This window comes from Cercospora kikuchii, assembly GCF_019650295.1.
Source record: "Cercospora kikuchii DNA, contig_00001, whole genome shotgun sequence".
Taxonomy (NCBI): domain Eukaryota; kingdom Fungi; phylum Ascomycota; class Dothideomycetes; order Mycosphaerellales; family Mycosphaerellaceae; genus Cercospora; species Cercospora kikuchii.
Window position 1 is genome coordinate 4,116,557 of NW_025408582.1, and position 21,188 is coordinate 4,137,744.

At 53.5% G+C, this 21,188-nt stretch overlaps 7 protein-coding genes across 7 annotated transcripts; 3 read left to right on the plus strand and 4 right to left on the minus strand.

The window, feature by feature from the left end:
• Positions 1–202: 202 nt before the first annotated feature.
• On the plus strand, positions 203–1,489 carry CKM354_000160400 (U2-type spliceosomal complex subunit CWC25; the record flags this gene model as incomplete). Its single annotated transcript, XM_044796733.1, has 3 exons — positions 203–809; positions 862–1,052; positions 1,196–1,489. The coding sequence occupies 3 exons, from the start codon at positions 203–205 to the stop codon at positions 1,487–1,489; spliced, it is 1,092 nt and encodes a 363-aa protein (XP_044652668.1).
• Positions 1,490–2,642: 1,153 nt separating this feature from the next.
• On the plus strand, positions 2,643–3,483 carry CKM354_000160500 (Rho family GTPase RHO3; the record flags this gene model as incomplete). The annotated part of the gene is made up of 4 exons (XM_044796734.1): positions 2,643–2,692; positions 2,797–2,865; positions 2,926–3,308; positions 3,362–3,483. 4 exons carry the CDS (start codon positions 2,643–2,645, stop codon positions 3,481–3,483), a joined length of 624 nt encoding a protein of 207 aa, XP_044652669.1.
• Positions 3,484–4,570: 1,087 nt separating this feature from the next.
• Positions 4,571–5,066, minus strand: CKM354_000160600 (uncharacterized protein; the record flags this gene model as incomplete). The annotated part of the gene is made up of 2 exons (XM_044796735.1): positions 4,571–4,939; positions 4,998–5,066. The coding sequence occupies 2 exons, from the start codon at positions 5,064–5,066 to the stop codon at positions 4,571–4,573; spliced, it is 438 nt and encodes a 145-aa protein (XP_044652670.1).
• Positions 5,067–7,466: 2,400 nt separating this feature from the next.
• On the minus strand, positions 7,467–9,962 carry CKM354_000160700 (uncharacterized protein; the record flags this gene model as incomplete). Its single annotated transcript, XM_044796736.1, has 4 exons — positions 7,467–7,695; positions 7,751–9,427; positions 9,480–9,865; positions 9,918–9,962. The coding sequence occupies 4 exons, from the start codon at positions 9,960–9,962 to the stop codon at positions 7,467–7,469; spliced, it is 2,337 nt and encodes a 778-aa protein (XP_044652671.1).
• Positions 9,963–13,813: 3,851 nt separating this feature from the next.
• On the plus strand, positions 13,814–16,773 carry CKM354_000160800 (uncharacterized protein; the record flags this gene model as incomplete). The annotated part of the gene is made up of 4 exons (XM_044796737.1): positions 13,814–14,053; positions 14,112–14,538; positions 14,586–14,656; positions 14,713–16,773. The coding sequence occupies 4 exons, from the start codon at positions 13,814–13,816 to the stop codon at positions 16,771–16,773; spliced, it is 2,799 nt and encodes a 932-aa protein (XP_044652672.1).
• Positions 16,774–16,861: 88 nt separating this feature from the next.
• On the minus strand, positions 16,862–17,899 carry CKM354_000160900 (uncharacterized protein; the record flags this gene model as incomplete). Its single annotated transcript, XM_044796738.1, has 1 exon — positions 16,862–17,899. One exon carries the CDS (start codon positions 17,897–17,899, stop codon positions 16,862–16,864), a length of 1,038 nt encoding a protein of 345 aa, XP_044652673.1.
• A 1,249-nt stretch (positions 17,900–19,148) lies between these two features.
• Positions 19,149–20,201, minus strand: CKM354_000161000 (uncharacterized protein; the record flags this gene model as incomplete). Its single annotated transcript, XM_044796739.1, has 1 exon — positions 19,149–20,201. One exon carries the CDS (start codon positions 20,199–20,201, stop codon positions 19,149–19,151), a length of 1,053 nt encoding a protein of 350 aa, XP_044652674.1.
• Between the last annotated feature and the right edge of the window lie 987 nt (positions 20,202–21,188).

Consider the following 21,188-nt stretch of genomic DNA (forward strand, 5'->3'; position numbering starts at 1 on the left):
GCGTTTGTGGAAGCTGATGAGGCTAATGTATATCGAATGGAGCTCCAGGCAGGTCGACGACACGCGACCCCACGCGTCGGCCCGACGTAGATCCGCGATGCGATAACAGCCACTTCTCTTTCCTCACTCGCCACAAAGTTCACTGTCTGTCTGCACTCACGACCATCACTGCCTCCCGCGAACCTCTTACGACACCGCAATCATGGGTGGCGATCTGAACTTGAAGAAGTCATGGCATCCGGCGCTGATGACCAATCAGCGGCGGGTGTACAACGAAGAACTCAAGGCGTTGGAAGAGCGCAAGAAGACAGACCAAGTCCTGAAGGAGCGTGCCGAGGAGCGAGCGATCCAAGAACTTGAACGATTACAAGAGGCTGCTGGCGGCAAAAAGCGCGTGGATCGTGTGGACTGGATGTACAATGGACCGGGCGCAGGAGGTCCCGGTGTTGGGGGTGTGACAGAGGAGATGGAGGGCTATCTGCTCGGGAAGCGACGACTCGATGGGTTGGTCAAGAGTGGCAATGATGCGATCAAGAATGATGCGCCTGAAGTTGGTGCGATTGCGGAGGGGAAGGGTGGCAGTGCGCGAGATATCGCCAGCAAGATTGCCAGCGATCCCATGCTCGCGATCAAAAAGCAGGAACAGGCTGCATATGAAGCCATGATGGCCGATCCGGTGCGGCGTAAAATGTTGATGAAGGCTGCTGGGAAGGAAGATGACGACGAAGGCAGCAAAAGCAAAGAGAGCAGGCACAAACATCGAAGTCACAGGCATCGACACCGGGAAGAGGACGATGATAGCCACAGGAGTAAACGGAGGAGACACAGCGACGAGTACGAGGACGAGCGCAGGTCGCACAGGCATCGATCGCATCGCCACAGGCGAGACGACTCGCGCTCAAAATCGCGGTCGAGGTCGCCATATTCGAGGAAGAGGGATGACCGGGACAGACATGAGCGCAGATCTAAGTCGCACAGAGGACGAGACTACAGTGCTTCGCGATCACGTTCTCCGGCACGAAGGAGGAACGACGAAAACCGCAAGGACAGGCGTAGGTCGTATCCCAGCCCACGTCGTTCTGGTTCCCGGTCGAACTCAAGGTCGCGCTCTCGCTCTCCATATCAGCGCCATGATCGCGAAGAACGACCTCGACGAGATGAGCGTCGACGGCCTTCCCCGTCGTATTCTCGGCAGCGCAATGACAAGCCATATCGGTCGCCGCCAGAGGATCAGTCGAAGAACGAGGCTGATGAGGAAGCGGAGCGTGCTCGTAAACTCGCCGCAATGCAGTCGAATGCTACAGAACTCGAGTCTGAGCGCAAGACACGTCTGACAGAGCTGGAACAGAAGGAGGCTCGACAGCGCGAAGAAGATGATCGCAAACGTTCTGAGCGAGGCAAGTTCATCAGCAATGTCAGACGTGATGCAGAAAATGTCGATTTGGGCAGAAGACTGGGCGGAGGTGGGCGTAGCAATGGCGACGATTGAGGTTCGCTAGTTCATGCAGCATATGCAGATATTCTTCCAACCAGGCTTTATTAGTTCTACACCCATCATCAGCCTCTGTTCATGCCGATTGCTTCCAGAACACGTTCCGTACAGAGTCGTGTTTGTGCTCCTCCCTGTTTCGGCTTCGCCTGTTCTGCAGGCGCAACGTTCAGCAGGCTCCACCAATGGCAGGAGCTGGAGTGGGTTCTCCCCATGGGATCTTGGATCCAGATTCACGGCCCGCGTGGCCACGAACAAGAAGTGAGATGGCCAGTTCTTCGGGACATCGGGACGAGATGGCCCAGATGAGGAAGGTTGAGCTCTGGGAAGTCTATATAGCATGCAAGTGAGATGCCGCTGTCGGTGGTTCCGCCGTTTTGGCGGCTGAAACTGTACCCAACGGGACTGCTACTCATCACATACTCTGGTGGCTGATCTTTTTGATTCATCTCACTCTTCTGCTTTTCTGTCTACTGCAGATTCATCTCATTCGAATTCCGTTCTTCCATCGTTCGTTGCGGTAGAGTGGAACAGCCAGGTGGTGTGGCGCTTTCGGAGTATTGACCTCGGCGCGACAGTCCACGGCCGGCTCATTGCGTCGTGGTGGGTGGAAAGTACAAGACGAGCGTGCTTGCATCTTGGTTCAGGTTGCTTGCTGGCTAGGCTGAGCTACGTACCTTCTCACTAAAAGGCACTTCGACCAGCCAGAAATCCGGGTTCTTTGACAGCCAGCCAGCTCGTGTGTTGTACAGCGCATTGCACGACGGCTTCTTTCGGCCAAGCTAGCCGCGCCTGGTCGTTGTACCGCATCACCATCCATTGCAACGAGAGCATATACGTCCCCAACAACGACCAACCAACACATATCCTCGCGAGGACATCATCGACCATCACCCGCCCACTCGACGACATCATTCACAGCGCGCGTTCGCCAACAAGCAGGGGCCCACGCAACGGCTGTTTCGCGGCTTGAGCTGCAGCTCGAGGGAAGCCATTGCGAGATTGCAGCCGGCGCAAGCGTAGCGCGATCAGAGTTATTGAGTCGTCCAGCGGATTCGCCATCGGGAACAAGAGAAGAGCCATTCGCATTTGTGGCAGAGGAAGAAAGACGTGAAACTCCGCCCTGCGCGCAGCCGAGACATTTGCCATCACGATGCCATTGTGCGGCGGGACGAAGACGGTGCAGCGCAAGCTGGTATTGCTGTACGTGGAGAACAATCCCTCTTGACAGACTCGGGATAATGGCACGCGCACGGCGCATTCCTACGACGAGTATCCCAGAATAGATCGGCTGATTCTCTGCGCAGAGGCGACGGTGCTTGCGGAAAGACTTCATTGCTTAACGTGTTCACGAGAGGATATTTCCCAACAGTATAGTAAGACTACTCCCTTCGTTCTGCGCTACACATGGGCTAACGTGCGCGACTTCTCTTCAGCGAACCCACCGTCTTCGAGAACTACGTCCACGACATCTTCATCGACAACGTCCACGTCGAACTCTCCTTATGGGATACCGCCGGGCAAGAAGAATTCGACCGACTCCGATCACTCTCGTACGATGACACCCACGCCATCATGCTTTGCTTCAGCGTCGACTCGCCCGATTCATTAGAGAACGTGGAAAGCAAATGGGTAGGAGAGATTGCCGAGAACTGCCCCGGCGTGAGGTTAGTGCTCGTTGCGCTTAAGTGCGATCTGCGAGAGGCGAAAGACGAGGATGATGATGGGGCAGTCCCAGCAAGGGAGGGAAAGAAGGAGTTGATCGATTATAAAGCCGGACTCGCGGTTGCGGAGAAGATCAAGGCGTTGAGATATCTTGGTGAGCTGGATACCCAGATGGGAATGAGGTCGATCGCTAACAAATCTGCACAGAATGCTCCGCCATGAAGAATCGAGGCGTTAATGAAGCCTTCACCGAGGCCGCACGCGTGGCATTACAAGTCAAGAACGTCAAAGGCGACAAGTCGTCTGCTGCCAGCTGCTCGATGATGTAGAGTGGCCCAGTATCGCCTCTTTCACGAAAGACACTGAGAGCGATTGAAAAGAGAGGGAAGGGCGAATCTTGTTTGTGTGTGTGCATACTATCAATTTTTCCGGTTTCGCTTTTTGCTATCCTCAAGTGGCTTTTCCTTTTTATTGCTCTTTTTCGCGTTGTTCTGTCGAGAACCCGATATACCCCCTCGACTACTACGACGACGACAGCGATGCCCGCGATATATATACTACTACTAGTCAGTGCGAGAAAGAATGTATTTATTTACATTGTGTTCATTAGCGGATCTCAAATCATGAAGGCAGAATGCGGATACACCGCGAAGATTGTGCTGATGCCTCGCGATGTACGGACTTCAATTCGCCTTTTCTAATTCTTGAATATCGACGGCGATGTTCAAGAGAGTCTCGCAGAGTATATTCTTCTTTTGATGACATTGTCAGTCCATGCTGTTGACTTAATGGCGAGTTGATATTCAGTGACTCAGTATGGTTGTAAGAATAGAATACGAAAGAGTAACATAAGAACTGGATGCGGTGTATGCTTCGGTAGTGCATGTACGAGGAATAATGCATGGCTGGAGCTGGGGCTACACTCGTGCGCTCCTCCCATTCTCACACTCGCTGGGGAGCCCTCGTGGTGCACACACATCCAATGTGATCAGATGTTAGGTCAAAGCCGTCGAGGAGCGGCAGCACGGACGCGATCCTGTATCACGACACGTCGATTTCATTCATCGATGAAGGAGCACGATGTGCGGAAGTAAACGGAGCTCGAAGAGTCGTACAGGTATTTGTCTGCGTACATGATAGTAAAGACAGGCAAACAAGAAGGGAAAGGGTAGTCGTAAGAAAGGCATGAGTGTTCACCCAAAGAAACTCATTGCATTTGTGGGGTTATCAATATGCGCTTCAATACGCTATGAAAATCAACAGCAGCAGAGTATATTACCGATATTATGCGTGTGTAAAGCCGATTCTATCCTCAGTCCCCCTATCCCCCCTCCTCACACTCTCAGTCCTCATCCCCTCCTCCTTGGTCCACCCAGCACTGAGAGATCTTGTGGTGACTTGCTCCTAGTAGAGCATCTACAAGATGCCGCTGAGGATGTTGAGCCCGCTGAAAGGTCCATCATTGCAGCTGGCCAAATTGATCAAGCCGACGCAGTTCTTAGATTCGAAGCCACCGTCCCACAGGTCGTGGTAATCGGGGAAGTTGGTATACGCGCCAATGTACCATCGCAGCGATGGGGGGCAAAATTGACCTGGATAGAATACTGGAGGAGGACCTGGTGGGGGGCAACCACACCAGCAATCTCCAAAGGCCTGGGTCGCGTGGTTGATCAAAGCGACATCAGCCTCGGAGAGCTTGTCTGCGGCGTGTTCCTTCATGTATGCGTTGGTCGAATCGATTACTTGCTGCTTCGATGGGGCTTGTTCCGCGCGAGCAACAACGTCCTAGATGAGGCTGGTTAGTCGTGTCAGTGAATTAAGTCCGAGCCGAGAAGCTACTCACGACGGGAGAGGCAACTACGCCAGCGACGGCGAAAGCCGCGATGGAAGCGACAATGTTCTTGAACTGCATTTTGATGTTTGGCTGAGTGAGGCTTTGAACGAGAGGCTGGCTGAGTGTTGATGCTGATGGAAAAGGTTGTGCAGGCACTCCGCCAATCTTTTATATCCAGCAAGAAGCTTTGATGGGGAGCCCATCTTCGTATCTTTCCCTGCCCACCTGGCCAGCAACTCGCTGGCCCTAATCGTGGCATCCCCCCATGGGCATGTAAGTCATTTCGCTTTACCCACCTTACGTGCATGGACGGCAAACAGACTCGGCGAGGCCCTGTGGTGGTAGGTCCGCGGCCGCCTTGCGGCTTGGAAACCTGCAGATCGGCGACTGGTGCTCCATCTAGACCGCAAGAAAGCTTGTGGCATACACGATCCGCGGGTATCCGACGACGGTTTTCCAAGTGTGCTCTTCTTGAGAGAGGGACAAGCTTTCCCAATCACAGAGCATGGCGCGCTTCCTATCCCTTCGCCTTTCTTGTCATCGTAATGCCTGCTAGCAAACAGTCATCAAGTGAGAGCTTCTCCAAACAGTGTTACGCTCAGCCACAAGGAAGTCCTAAAGGGGGCGTCACCTTCCACGACGGGCAAATTCTACGAGAGTCAATATTTCCGTTCTTTCTCCCATGAAGACAGAAGACCGCGCAGGCATATGGAGCGCATCGGGGGCCTGGTAAGCAAGGCTTCGAGCGAGGTCATATCTCAGCCAAAACCTTTTCTCGTGCCGACTTGTCCGTTCAGTCGACTTGATGGATCGTTTTCATTTCTTGTTTCTCGAAAGTTGGACCTGTGCGCGAATGGCTGGCCACCGCCAGGCCTCAGCACGCACATTCAGTCGTACCGTATGGACTATGGCTGGTGCTTCGCAGCTCTGTGCTCAAGGTGAGGTCGGTATCCACAAGCAGGGAGAAGCTGTCTAGGTTTTGCTTCGCATTGAAAACCTGAGCCCTGTACCTGGATGATAAGCGAGGAAATTACATTTCCAGTGCGCATGTGGCAATGTTCTCTCCGCAATTGCTGGTCATCCAAACCTTAGTCGATCATTTTGTCCAGTGATCCCAGGCTGGTATGCGAGCAATTTTTGGCAGCCTTTCTGCCCTGGAAGAGGTTGAGAGGAAGTGTCCAGGGCTGTGATCGGTGAGCCAGCTTGCCGATCGAGACCGTTGCGTAGCAACGAGATCTGAGTTTGAGAACACGCGGTAACCGCGTCACTTGCCCCTCTTGTTGAGTGTGGTGGATGGGCTTTGGAGATGGAAATAGAAGTCATCGTACAGGTGGGGAGAAACAAGGGAAGCAGTCGCATGGGTAGGGTGCCAAGACATCGTCTTAGTCATTCGAGTGCTTGGCCGTGCTTGTCAGACAGTTCTCTCAGGAACATCGCCATTTCCAGTCGACGCGCGGAACCCCTTCTCAGCTCGGCTCGCAGCCCAGACCTTTACTTCCTGCGAACTCGTTCGCGACGTGGAGGCTGCCCATTCATTGTACACGTCTGACTTGCTGACTGGCTGTTCAGAGCCTGCGGTAAGACGAGAGCCGCCCACATCCACTCCCCTGCCGCTGGCCACCCTCCACGGCCACCCAAAGCAGCAGCAACCTTCGCGGAGCGAACCACGCGAAGTCAAAACAACTCTTTCAACAAACGGGCATGTCCTTGCCCGCCATTTCCGCTCCCGGTCATTCATGGCCACAAGCGTGACGGAGGCCAGCGCTCCATGGTAACCTTCCAGGCACAGCACAACAGCCTTCACTCCTCACTGCACTAGCAGCGGCATCGCATGCGATATTTGCCAAGACATGCAGTCCACTTTTGTTGACCGCGAGTCTGTCACAGTCAGTCAGCTCAGCTCGTTCGTAGTGAAGTGGCGGTCAACTCCGATTGCTGTTTTTCGACACCGCTGCACAATCACTCGGAGTTCACCTCCCTTTTGCAATGATCAGCGTGTTCTAGGCTGCAGCATACCACTCTGTTGCGGAGTTGATCCAGCCAGTTGTGAGACGGGAGGCGTGGCTTCACCCGCCTTCGGTGTTCGGAATCGCATCCTTCGAATGAAGGGCAAACAGGGCTATAAGTCTATTGGGACGTCTGCTCGTTTTCTTTGCTGCCTGCCTGCGACGTCGTTTCGTTCGCCAGGTCTTTTCGCAGGGATTTGTTTCGCTTTTTGACAACAGGAAGCACTCGGTCGACCCCAGTGCACGCCAAACCTTGACGATGCCGAGGCGTTGAGGCCGCAAAGCGAGAAGAGACGGGATTTGTGAACAGTTGAAGCTGTAGCATTCGCATCGAAAAGATGGGGTGTTATCTACAAGCCATAAGTGAGAGTCATCTGTAAACCCTCTCCCTCATCATGACATCGTCATTCGTCTGATATGATTAATACACGAAGCGCTCATATGCAACATCAGTCAATCATGAGTGACCTGACTAGCAAGCGTCGTTCGGGCACGCAATGTTCGTGCCGTATGGGTCTGGTCCGGCAATGCCAGCGACTTGGAAGATGGCGTTGATGACACCTCCGATACCCTCGCCAGCAATGAGACCGGCAGCGATTGCGTACCCATAAATGTCGAAGCTCTGTGGGTTGCGCTTGGCCCAGTAGTAGCATGGCAAAGCTCCGATAATCATGGCCAAACCGTAGTAGGTTTGTGGCAGGCTGTGAACGCTGTTAGCAATTGCTCGTACGCAGTACAAGAGCTGAGAAAACTTACACAAATGCAAGACCAATGCACATCATGTTGGGGTGGTAGACACGGTACTTCTCCCATGTTCCGCGGTAGGCGTAATGACGGATGATGATCATGACGGCACCAAAGATGGAGAAGATGATGGCAAAAATACCACTACTGGTTGGCACTGGGAACTCTGGGTCGGTCATGGCCACTGCGACAGCTCTCCAAGCGGAGACGGATGGAGCGCTGAATGGACAGGTCTCGGCGTTGATGTCCAGAATGCAAGGGTAGGCCTTTGCGAAAAGCATGAAGAGCGCTGGAGCCAAGAAGACTGCAACAATCGTTCCAAGACCTTGGGCGACCCATTGCTGCTTGGGCGAGGTCTTGAGCAGGAAACCAACACGGAAGTCGCCGACAAGATCGGACGCTTGGTTGGCGCCGATGGACGCAAGAGAGCCACCGAGTAAGTTGAGTCGCTGAGCGTGTTCGACTTCCCAGCCCTCGCCCTTGGTGGCGCCACCAAGGACGATTTGCGAGGCCTTCGACGCTGCGGTCAATGGGGTGATGTCAGTGACACCAGCGCATTGGACTGCCAGCAGAGAGAAGAAGAAGGCGAGGAAGATCGACAGTAGTGACATGCCAACGGGCATATCGAATTGCACGCCCATGACCACGCAGGTCAAGATGATGACGATGATGAGGGCGGGGAGCCACATCCACCACTTGACCAGCTCGCTGTCGTCCGCAAAGTCCTTGACAAGATCGTCTTGCTTCTGGGCACCCTTGCGCTCCAAAGATGCGCTAGAACCGCGACCGAGAGCAATTCGTGCATTGTTGATGCCAGAGCAGGTTCCACGGTAGATGGCCTTGGAGACGTGGTAGAAGACCTTGTACTGCAGACCAAGCTCGACGAACGAGACGACGATCATGAGCAAGACACCGGGCCAGAGGAGCCAGAAACGAGGAGATGGAGTATCCTTGGTCGAGGCTGCTGTGCCCAACGAAGCGAAAGAGACGGAACCCTCCCATTTGGACCCTTCTTCAGCGAGACCAATACCGAACGCCACGTTGTAGTGGACGAGAGTTGGGCCGATGATGCCCCAGGCGAGGATCGAGCCTGCGTAGAAAGAGATGGCGGTGTTCAGACCAACAAGCATACCAGCGCCAATGAAGGCTGGAGTCCACTCGATCATCCAGCCCCAGTTCTCGACGTTGATGGCAGCGTTGTTGTAGTTGCCCCAGATGAAGAACCAGGTGAAGATGTGCCAATCCCACAGGATACCAATGCAGTATTGGGACACCACACGCAGCACAATGGCGACGGAAAATGCGATGGAAAGAGCTCGCATCTTCATCTTGGCAATGGCTTCACCAGTCGCGGCCATGTGCATAGCTCGGATGGTCATGGCGGTAGCAGATGGAGTTGGGAAAATCAGTCGCAGTTCTCTCGCCACGTAGATGATGAAGAATTTGCGGAGAGGAGTGGACATGAGGAAACCGAAGTATCCACCGACCAGAGTCAAGGTGATCAGGCGTGGGAAGTCCTCCCTTGGGGTCGACAGCAGTTCGAGTTGGTAAAGAGCTGGGATACCAGAGATGAAGACACTGCTCAAACCACCTGCGGCTGTCGCAGCGGTCTGGACAATGTTGTTCTCGCGAGGACCAAATTCACCACCGAGGATTGGAATATTCTCTCCCAGCTTGCGCCCAAGAGGCCTGCACCTGTTAGCGTTTTGTCGAATGCGAAGAGATTGTGGAAACGACATACTTGAGCACGGCGAAACCGATGATGGCGCCGAACAGAGACGCGCCGAAAGTCCACCCTGTCTTCAATCCGAGGTAGACGTTGGAGGCGTTCACGAGAGCACCGCAAACAACACCCACGAGGATGGCGCGGATGGTGACGATGTAGTGTCGCTCTTCCGGAAGGTCGTCAAACGGTGTGAATGGATCAGCCTCGGGTGCTTCTTGACCCGGCTTCTCGAAGTCGACCTCTTCCATCTCGCCCACGTACGTGTGGCCCACTTTGTCGAGATCCTTCTCATTGCCAGTCTCTGACGACGGCGACGGGACTTCCTGGGCGTCGCCATGTGTGTTGGTGTTGAAGACGTTGCGCTTCTCGGTAAGAGGTGGCACGTCTGGGTTGATGTTGCCCTACTCATGCGTCAGTTGCTGTCGCGCGAAGCAGTTGTGGAGCAGCACGCACCATTGGCATGACCGTGTGGTCAATGACCTCGTTGACGTTCGCCATGGTGGATGGTGTTCGTGTCTCTTCACCCAGACACGACTGTGCTACGATTCACGCGAAACGGTGGACGTCGAGGTGGGGGAGGCAGACAATTTAACAACAGCGTGGTACATGCAGCAGCACGCTACTCACTCCACGGCCCTGGACGGTCGCCTCGCATGGTCGCATTGAGCATCGGTCGTGTGTATCCGAAGCATATCAGCGCCGACCAGTCGGAGGGCGTGTGAATGCAGACTAGGTGCGAAGGAAGCTCTGTGGAAGGAGGAGAGCGCTCACGGTCCTGCCCTTTCGGGCCTGGTCCGGGCTGGGCAGTGGCGCCAGGATCAGCATCCGGGTCGACTTGTGCTTCGGTGGACAGCCTAACGGACGCCTCCCACCAGCGGCACCACCACCGAGGGCGCTGTGCCGCCGTCTTGTCCAGACCAAGCTTCCATATCAACGCGCCTTGACACAACCTGCGCATGGGAGCCGATATGGTGCAGGCCCTCGACTGCAAGTATCACCCGAGGTGATAAGGTCGCGAGACTCGACGAATGAGACTGGCGACATTGCAGTGGCGCGCCCGCTAGCTGGATACCGACGATCGCACTCGTGAAGGGACCTCGCCCGCCCGACTCCATTCGACTGCACGCCCGCTTGCCAAGGCGCGATGGCTGCCGCCAGCGCGCGCAAGACATCGCCAACTGCAAAGAAGCAGTTCCTGGCGCACAGTGGGCAGCGGAACTCGTCGAATCAAGCACAATCAGGCCAGACAGGGTTGCCCTTGGCTATCGGCTGTCAGATTTTCGAGACTCATCATTTGCTGACCTTCTCATCATCACCAGAACAGTGTCGAAGCGAAGACGCATATTGCTTCACGACCTCGTTGGCGAGCGCTCAACAGCGTCAACATGGAAGCCATGTGCCGGCCAAGAGAATCCTCGCAGATAGCAGCATCTTCTCCTCCATCCTGTGATTTGCACATCGCTATCGACACAGTCGTGACCTGGCACATGTCAAGCTCCTAGACCCGGACAGGAAGCTGAAGCCTCGGATCACTCGAACGCACGGCGAGGGCTTTTGTTGGTCGTGGCAGAAACAGGAAGGTTGGCGCTTCCACCGTGTCTCGCGACTCCCGCAGGGCGTTCTGGGCGGTCTTGGCATGCTACGCTGTCTGAACTCTGCCATTCCTCCACCTCAGGCGCGCCATGCTTTGAGAAGCATATGCGAAGCTGCTTGCGATCCTGATCCGGTAGCAGCACTATGTCGCGATCGATGGATGCGCTTACCTGCGGCAAGACTGCGTGATCTCGAGTTGCTGTTGCTATCGGCACACGACTTACACGAGGTAGGCACGCGAGCGAGTTTATCCGCCACGTTGCAACCGAGACATCGGCCGCTTCCGATCGTATACCATGATTGCCCTGCTCTGCAAATCTGCCGCTTCAACCAGCTTGGCTCTCCGCGGGAACACGATGCAGCACGAAAGCTCGCCGCCAAAAAGCTGACATGCCACATGGTCGCGCTGTTCACGCCGCACAGTGCGCCGCCCCAGATTGCACCGAACTCAAAGCCAGCTTTCCTGCAGCTACGCCACGTCTCCGACTGTTCATCTCCCGCATGACCTTCAAATCGCTGTGGCAAAGCGTTGGCATTGATCCTTCAAAGAACTCTATCATTTGCACGTCTGCGAATGATAACCAGGCGACAAGTTGCTGATCGCAGCAGCACATGAAGATCTCGCTGAGGCCGCGAAGCCCACCACCTCCTGGCCCGCCTCCCCAAACGACTCGCACCATGCTGCATATGCTTGACATGAGCAAAGTCCGCTCGCAGTAAGTGGCTGCTCAACGGTCACGCCATGGTGTCGTCAGAAAGACCCTTTGGCTCGGTGGAGATGCCAGGAAAGCTTCGGCTTTCTCCAGAAAGGCTTGCACATCTTCTGTGCTGCGTGCATGTGCTTGGCCGCAAACCCTGAAGGTGCCACTCATACACTGCTCGATCTTCAGTAGGTTGCTCGATTCACTACTGCGTGTCATCGCTTGTAGCGACCACGCGACGAAACGAAGAGCAAGTTGTGCGAGCTTGGTAATGCTGTGCCTTGTTCCTCTGGCAAATCGTTTGGAAGAAGACTTGGCGTTTGGGCAGCGTCCTTCGCGTCCTTCCAAAACTGATCCCGACTGATAGGAATCATGAGGTCACGCAACTTTGTTGATCGGCTCTAACAGAGAAGAGTGGCTCGTCCAGTGACACATTCGAGAGGGGGCCAACCTTGACGGCCTCGACGGGCTGCTTACACTTGCTCATCGCGGTCCTTGTGGACGTTAAGTGGACGCTGTTTGCTGATAGAGCCATCTCAGGGCAATCAAATGAATGCACATTTGCATCACACGATCTGGAAACCGAGTCTGATTAGCTCATTTCCCGGCCATCTTAACTTATTCCTCGTGCTCGTCCAACTTCCGCCTACTGAAATGTTCCTCAGCGGCTGCACGTGCCATTTGTCAGCCCGAGACGTCCTTGTCAGTAATTCAAGACATATATCGCATGCTCAGGAGAATTTTTTCGCTTGGGACCCTGATCTGGTGAGTCCCATTGTGCAACTTTACTGTGTTCTCGGTACGCTGATCTCCTCTTACAGGTAGTCGATCTTTCGACTCACTTCACAATCCCTCGCCGTACGGTACAACCCGTTCGATGGTCTTTCTCTTACACTGCGAGAAGCGGCGCCTCCTGCTTTAATTCCCCGCACGTCACTGATTTCTGGAAGAGGATCGGCTGCGCAGCACGCCTTGCGAGTCCAACGCAACACATCGCCAGCACATACCAACGACCATCGCGACCTTCTAAGCGGATTGATACACACATATAAACCTCAATAAGATCTAGGATATACCATTATTGCTCTCCTAACTTCATCGACGGTGCGAGTTGCCAACGCCAGTACCGCGCAGACTCTCGCTGACAAGATCCGCACTGCAATTGCCCTCATGCTAATCCAGCGAACGAGAAGTAGCAGCGACGGTGAACGCAATCCACCGGCTTCTCTATTGCACGCTTACTGAGTTCCCGTGGCATCATTGATGACTCCGCTTCTCGGTCGACCATTGTGTCAGCACTGCAACCTTTTCTGCGTTACTCGATTGTGGACAGCAACGTTATCGAACCAACTTCATCGACCTCTACATCAACCCGGCAGGTGCAAAGTGTCGGCATTGAGCATTTCATACTCTAGAAAACAGACGGCCTTTGGCTTTCACATCCATCTGAGTATCACTGATCTTACGCCTTATTGTTCCGAATCCTCAAAGCGCATACGATCGGGGACTAGCATCAAAGGCCTTTGAAGGAACCATACAGACGAATTACACAGTCGCGCCTGATCCTCTCCAACGCGATCGGCGAATTTTCCTCAGAAGCTTCGATGCAGTGATCATATTATTGTCATCCAATCTGCTGCACTATACTCGAATCTCCCAGCACCAGCACCAACATTTGCGACACTCGTATTTGAAAGGTAACGTCACATAGAGTAAGTTCTGTAAGGCCATAGTGTCGGCTAAAGCGTTTGGTGGAGAAACGCTGATCTCTTTAAACTTTGAGCACATGGAGAAATCTCCGTCCGGGACATCTCACGTCCAAAACCAACACTAGGACATGACATGCCCTAATATATTACCAGCGAATCCCACAAAATTCCTTATACTCCAAAGCCAACGAGAAGAGCAGCCGGGCATTTGAGTACATTGCTCCAGGCCCCTCACAAACGCCTCGTCACTGCATTCACAAGCAATGCCACTGTGAACGTGGCTATTGTCACATGAGCTAATGCGAATTGTTTGTCGTACGAAAACTCTCCGGAAACGCTCAAAAGAATGCCTGTGTTCAGAGGCATCGCCGCGGCCTTCGCCACTTTCACAGTCGTCCAAGCCGCTTCACAAAACGCCATAGGATCAGCAGGCTACTCTACCATCGACACACCAGGTTTCACGCTGGAGCTCGATGTTGCGAACCAAGTGGCTACCAAATTGACTGCCAAAGCTGGTTCGAATGCTGGCAATGCTCCCTTCAACTTCTTGCTTTCGACTGCAAACAGGACCGATGATGGGTATTATGTACGCTTTGACCTCTCGTTGCGATGTCAGTGGTCACTCTGACTAATTGTTTACACAGGCTCTGGGCGACATTCAGATCCGCATGAGGCCTGAGAACAGCGACAGCTGGATTGACCTTGCTTCTCATTTTGCTCGACAAGCCATCAAGAACAGTACCGACTCGGCAAATGGTTCACTGTCCAGTGCTGACATTACGGCCTCTCTGGGAGACAATTTGCCAATCACTGTCGTGAGATCCTGGAGCGCGGACCAAGACTCTGTACTTTTGTCTTTCACAATTACCAACACGGGCAATGATACTCTTCAAATGGGTGGCGTTGGCATTCCCACACCCTATAACAACAACTGGATCGGCAAAAATCAAGAACAAACTTGGACCGAGAGCGTAGTCAGCGATCCCGCATTGTCATTGGATGCTGGATATGTGGTCACCAATCGCCTGACTGGGGAAGGACCGACTTTGATCACTACTCCGGTCGGAAAATGTGAGTTTGTATTGGAGATTTATGCAAGGGTTCGCTAATATGAGTAGCTCCTCTGGAGCAGTATCGCCTCGACTATGTTTCCGAACCCAATTACCCAGAGCAGTGGCTCGATAAGACTGTAAGGATACCGTTCACAGAGGTGCCTAATCGGAACCCTCGACTAATCACATATAGAACCTGGACTACAACTATGAAGGCGTCTTCTCGTGGTGGGTCGCCACCTCGGGTCTCACAGAGCTTGACACAGCCGCAGCCAACAGTTTGAGCTTCACTCGCGGAAGCGATTTCAACGTACCAACCGATTTCTCTCTGCAGCCATCCGAGTCCAGAACAATTGGACTGAGATTTCACACCAGTGCTGGACCTAGCAGTGTTGAGGACCGACTTCGAGCGTTCGACAGGCCGACTATCGTGGGCGTGCCAGGCTTCGTTGCCTCTTCTGGCGAGCAAGTCAAGATGATCATTCGAAGCTCATCTGCGCCCTCTGTCAACGATGTTTCCCCCGCGAACATTGCTTTCGAGTCTGTTCAGAACATTGGTGATGGCGTCTACGCAATTTCTGGAACAGTCCAAGCTGGCACTTTCGGCCAGACTCGAGTCACTGTCGGCTTCGCCAATGGCGAGTTAGCCACTGCACACTACAGCGTCATCAACCCAGAGACGACTCAGATGGACAATCTTGGTGCATTCCGCTTCTCTAAACAGTGGTTCTCAAACGAGAGTGACTACTTTGGCAGAGGCCCTGGCATCATCACCTACGATAACAAGAAGCAACAGCAAGTCGTCGACGACAGCCGCGCCTGGATTGCTGGTCTCAGTGATGAAGCCGGCACAGGAGCATACGTTTCCGCTACAGCCAAGCAGCTCAGCAGACCAGACAAAGCAGAGATCGCCATGCTCGAAGAATTCGCCACGACCACGCTCTGGAATCGCATCCAAATCTCCGCACCCGGGGACACCTACGGCGGAGTCAAAAAGAGTCTCTTCTACTACGATGCCGCCCTCGAAGGCCGCGGCCTCTACCTCTCTGGCGTCGACCACAGTGGAACTTGGCCCAAAACTGAAGCCGACCTACTCTCCCGCTCCTACAACTACCCACATCCTTGCGTCGTCTACTACACTCTCTACCGCCTCGCACGCAACACCGAGAACCTCACCACAGTCCCCTGGACCTGGGCTCTCGATCGCGCATACGATACTATCATGAGCATGCAACGAAACGCCGGTGTCACTGCCTACGCACAATTCGGCCTCATGGAAGGCAGCTACTTCCTTGAAATCCTCCGCGCGCACAAAGCCGAAGGCGCAACCAACAGCACTTTATCCTCTCGCGCCACCGATATTGAGAATTTCATGCGCCAACGAACAGATATTTGGCAGGGTGAGCCTTATCCTTATGCTTCCGAGTTTCCATGGGATAATACCGGACAAGAAGAAGTTTACATTTGGTCTGCTTACTTCGGGTTCAATAACACTGCTACCGCCACAATCGGAACTCTTCTTGCAGTCATGGCTTCCGTTCCTCACTGGGGATACTCCGGTTCTGGCCGCTCACTTTGGGACTTCCAGTTCTCTGGCGCTCCCGGTCCTGGTGCTCGTTTAGAGCGTATGCTGCATCACTATAAGGGCGCGCAATCTGCTTATGCATTGATTGAAGAATTTCAACGACATCCGGATGATGTGTGGATGTTGAGAGCTGCGTGGGGTGGAATTATGGGACCTTTGACAACAATCGGACAGGATGGTTTTGGTGCTACCGGTTTCCATTCTCGACCGGATTATTTGGCTTGGGATCCTTATAGTGGGGATAATGGTGTTACTATGGCAATGCATGCTTTGAGTACGAGGGCGGTGGTCGTGCAGGATGAGTCGCTTGGAGGGTGGGCAGGATTTGGGGCGAGGGTGAGTGTGGACGGAAACGTCGTTGTGGTTCAGCCGACGGATTCTGCGAGGCAAAAGGTCTTCATTGCGGACTCTGCGTTGTCGTTGGAATTGGATGCTGGCCACTTTGCGAGTGTGAGGTATGATTTGGCAAGTCGCAGTGTAGAGGTGGAGTTTGAGGCCAATGGAGAAGGTTTCACGCCGAATGCGAGGTTGAGGTGGAAGACCACTGCTCAGACGACGAACTCCGGAAATTATCAGATTGCGGATGGTCAGTATGAGGAAGAGAGAGGCGCGACAGTTGTGCCACTGAGTGGCGATGGCACGACGAAAGTGACGCTTCGCCAGCAGTGAGCTTGAGCGGCAATGACCGTGAAACGTCCTCTTTGAGAGCAGCAAGGAATGCTTCTCTTCTATTTCTTAAATAGCACGTCTGCCACTCTCAGTCAAAGTAGCTCGAATATGCATTCAATGCCGGTTGCCCGCCCAGATGCACATAGAGCACATTCGAACCCTCCTTGATCGTGCCTTCCTTGATCAACTGAATCATACCCGCCATACTCTTTCCTTCATAGACTGGATCCGTGATCAGCGCATCCGTCCTTGCAGCAACCTTCATCGCTTCAATCGTGCTCGGTCCAGGAATGCCATAGATCCCCTCATGAAACCTTTCATCCAAAATGACAGCCTCATCTGGAATCTTCAACTTCTCATCCAGGACTTTCGCAGTATTTCTCGCGATCCTGGTGACCTGGGCCTTGGTCTCAGCAGGTTTGCCACTCGCGTCAATACCGATAACTTTTCTCCCGCGACCTTCTGCCACGGCGCCCACGATGAGACCTGCGTGCGAGGAACCTGTCACAGAGCAGACGACCAAGGTGTCGAAGAAGGGAAGTCCGAGGTTCTTTTCTTGCTCTGCCAATTCAACGACGAAGTTCGTGAAACCCAAGCCTCCCAATTCGTGATCACTCGCTCCGGCCGGAATGTAATAAGGCTTGCCGCCATTCTTCTCAATCTCGGCAAAAGCTTCCTGAGTGGCAGTCTTGTGACCAATGTGAAATCCTTCATTGTTCAACCTCACATCTCCGCCCATGAGTCTCGAGAGAAGTATGTTTCCTGTCTTGTCGTAAAGAGGAGGATCGATTGGAACCCATTTCTCCTGGACAGTAACGGCTTTCAGGCCAGAAGCTGTTGCAACAGCAGTTACAGCTCGTGTGTGATTGGACTGCACGCCTCCAACCGAGACGAGATGCGTGCTATTCTTGGACAATGCATCTGCGACAAGATATTCGAGTTTTCGGACTTTGTTTCCGCCATAAGCGAGGCCAGAGTTGCAGTCGTCGCGTTTGGCATAGATCTGAACTTTGGATCCGAGAGATTCTGTGAGGCGGGGTAGGTGTTGGATTGGAGAGGGTCCGAAGAGAAATGTAGCCTTGGGAATAGACTTGAGCTTTTGCAAGTAAGCTGCTTCTTCTGCCATTTTGTATGTCGTGGAGGCTGAATATCGCTGTTTCTCTACTTTGATCGTGCTGCGAAGGAGTAAGCGATCGGACTCTTGAGGATGGTGCTACGTGTGAGTACTTCGAAGTTCAGTAAAGCCACTGTCTTCACCCCGAGCATCGGAGCTTCAAGGTGAGGTGGAGTCGGCGAGACTTCGGCACGCATTTGAGGCGTGAAGCACGCCGGAAGCTGGCCTATCGATGAGTTATCGCCTGCCTTGCCTATCCTTCACATGTACAGCTGATAAACTATTGCGGACGGCACAGGTGCGCACCGAAAGGCATGTCATGAAATTTGAGCATAGCGAATTGCATGTGGTCATCAGTGCAGCTGATTCAATTGCTCAGAGGGGTAAGTCCTCTCGTTACCTCCATCTTCCTCTACAAATACTCTTTTACAGTATGGCACGGGGCTGACGTTGTAAGTCGTGCTGCCAGAACACCACATGAGCTCTCCGTAGCCAGACCGTCTTCCATGCGGATATGAAGCCGGGAAGTACAACTGCAATGCAATACCGTTAGCCCGTGCACGAGCAATGGGTGCGACTCGAAAGGCAATGGGAAGCTTCACGTGTGCTTATTTCTGTACCTCTAGTAGTTGCGGTGGATTTAGCAGATTACCACACAGTTTGCTAGCCGTCCCGCAGGTTTGTATTCACTGTTTGAAGCCAAAAAATTTCAACATACAGCCCAGCTCAGGTCAGTCCCATAGTCTGAGACATGCGCTTTGCCCTGTCTCCGGGCCTTTTCGCTCTGCAAAGCCAACGGGTTTAAACACGACAGATTTGCACAGTTGCCGCTCGCTGAGACGATATGGCCTTGTCCGCAACGTCGTGGGCCGTGCATTCGTAACCAATTTACAGTGGACTCTCGCAGCCCTGCCAAGGTTCGTCTGGCTCACGAGTGGCTCTGCAAGACGTGAATTTCCTTTCTTTGGATAATCGATTGCATACTTTCCGAGCAGCGTGTTGTACTCGAAGCTCGTACGTAAAGCGATTGACCGTCAGGCAAGTCTCTGGTGAGTGGCACAGAGAGGATCGAACAGCCAGGTACGGGGTTTCCTTTCCGTCAGGCATTTCGGTTCGGAACACATTCATAGCCACGGATTGGGTCTCGACTTTTGCCCATGTGTGAGGAACATAAACAGCTGCAGCATCCTTCTGCAAATCGAGCGCCTTGGCCCAGCGCGGAGTTCGTGCAGGGTTCGGCTGTTGTAATTTCTGAGGCGTTCTACAGATTGTCAAGGTTGTCGTTGCGGTCGTGAATGAACTTCAGCAGGCCCGTTCCACAGTCCGTCAGAAATTTGACTGGCTCAAGCGTGTGCTTCTTTAGGCCGCCTCTTTCGAACATCCAGACTGTACGTTCTTCGCTTGGTAGGATGTACTTTCTTATGCCATAAGCCTGTTGCCAGAGGGTAGCGCCACTGAGCGCTTTGAGTGCTTGGTCTCCCTTGCCGATGGTGATAACGCCGTCAACATTGAATTTGTTCACGACGTCTTGTCGATCGCGACTGAAGTTGGGGATCATGTCTTCGTACAAGAATGGGTTCAGCTCCTCGTCTTCGACTGGTGTGCTTCCGCCCTGGCTCTCTGGCTGACGTTCGCCTTTGTCGCTATCCCTGCAATCTGTGTCGTCGCAGTCCTCGATGTCTGACACTACCAATCTGCGCTCTGGCGTCTGCTCCAGAACAGTCGTGCTGTAGTCGTCATCCCAATTGTTGTAATCCTCATCTTGCCATACGTCCTTGACATCCTGCGTAAAGCCTGGTAATGCCTGCCGCCTATTGCTTGTCCTGGCTCTCAGATTGATATTGTGATGCTGAATCATCGCCAGGTCCGTCACCTTGCTTCGGCGTTTGGCTTGGCGGGCGGTAGTGGCTTCTTCGTCGCTGTCACTGTTGATCTCGATGGTGCTGTGTGGTGTTGGAGATCTGCCCTTCCGCTTCGAGGTCGTTGAACGATCGCGCGACTTCGAGGTTGGGACATCATCTCCAGCGAAAAATGTCCCAGGTGATCTAGACAAGTTGCTGCGAAAGCGTGCCGATGGATGCACGTCTTTCGTAATAGGTCGTGTCTGCACGGTCGATTTGGCGGCTCTCTCAGGTGCATTGACAGTCGGCGTGGGTGTTGGAGGGCGGGAGAAGAATGCAGGAAAGCCGGCGCGCAGTGCTTCTGTTACCCATTGCGCTCCATTCATGTCTTGAAGAGCCAGTGTGCTTTCTAGGCACTCCACGTCGTCGGCAGACATCTTTCTCTTCGAGAACTCTTGCAAGAAAGGTGCCATTTGTTTGAACACCTTGTTTGAGCGCAGTATTGCAGCTCCTACAGCCGGTGGTGGTGGAGGACGCAAGGCGTCAATCTCTGGGCGAATATCATGGAGACTATCGCCAAAGGTAGCGAGTTGGTGCTCGTTGACGAGGATGGAAAAATTAGGCAGCATGTGCGCCAATTCTGCGAAGGTATGTGGCACCTAAAGTCTTGCGGCGTGCGGTATAGAGATCTTGATCTCGATGCTCGGCGAAAATGGTCTGCGGACATCTTTCTCCTGATAGCCCGTGTAACATCAATGGCAAAATGAGTGTCGTGGGGAGATTCTGTTGTAGGCAATATGGTAAGTAGAATAGTGAAGATGGAAGGAAGGGCTAGGAGAATGAGGGCGAAGCGAAGAATTGTTCCATTCGCGCGAAGGTCTGCGGCAGTTCAATTCTCGTGGCTTCCATTTCGCAGAGATTGGTCAGGAGAGCACGACGTAAACAGATGCTGGGGCTGCAAATCTCCATGATCTGGAGCAATGGACATTCGCAAATTCGAGTTCGGCGTCGACGCGCGAGTTGGAAAAGAAGACGACGTGTGCTCGGCTCCGAATCGGAGCCGAGTGCACGGTACGACACGGGAAGAGTAGCCACATATTGGGTCTGATGAATGCAGAACACGAGGATGATGTTGACCATTAGGGTCTGTGGCATGCGCGAATATCAGCGCTGGCATCAGGGAGAGACCTGCAGACAAGGCCGTTGACGAAGTGTCACGAAGAGTGCGCAAACGAACCAACACGCGATGCATGTTGTCCAATTTCATTTACTTCCTGCAAGGACCAAGGGTATGCATGGAGGGAAGCCAGGCCAGAGGACCAGTGGCAATCCAGAGTGGTCAGTCCCTTCCGCCCATCGTGCGCACAGTCAAGCCACGCAGCGTGAGAAAGCAAATGCAAAACATTCGAAGTGACAAGCAGAGAAACGAAATGCAATCCCATCCTTCATCAACGCGATTA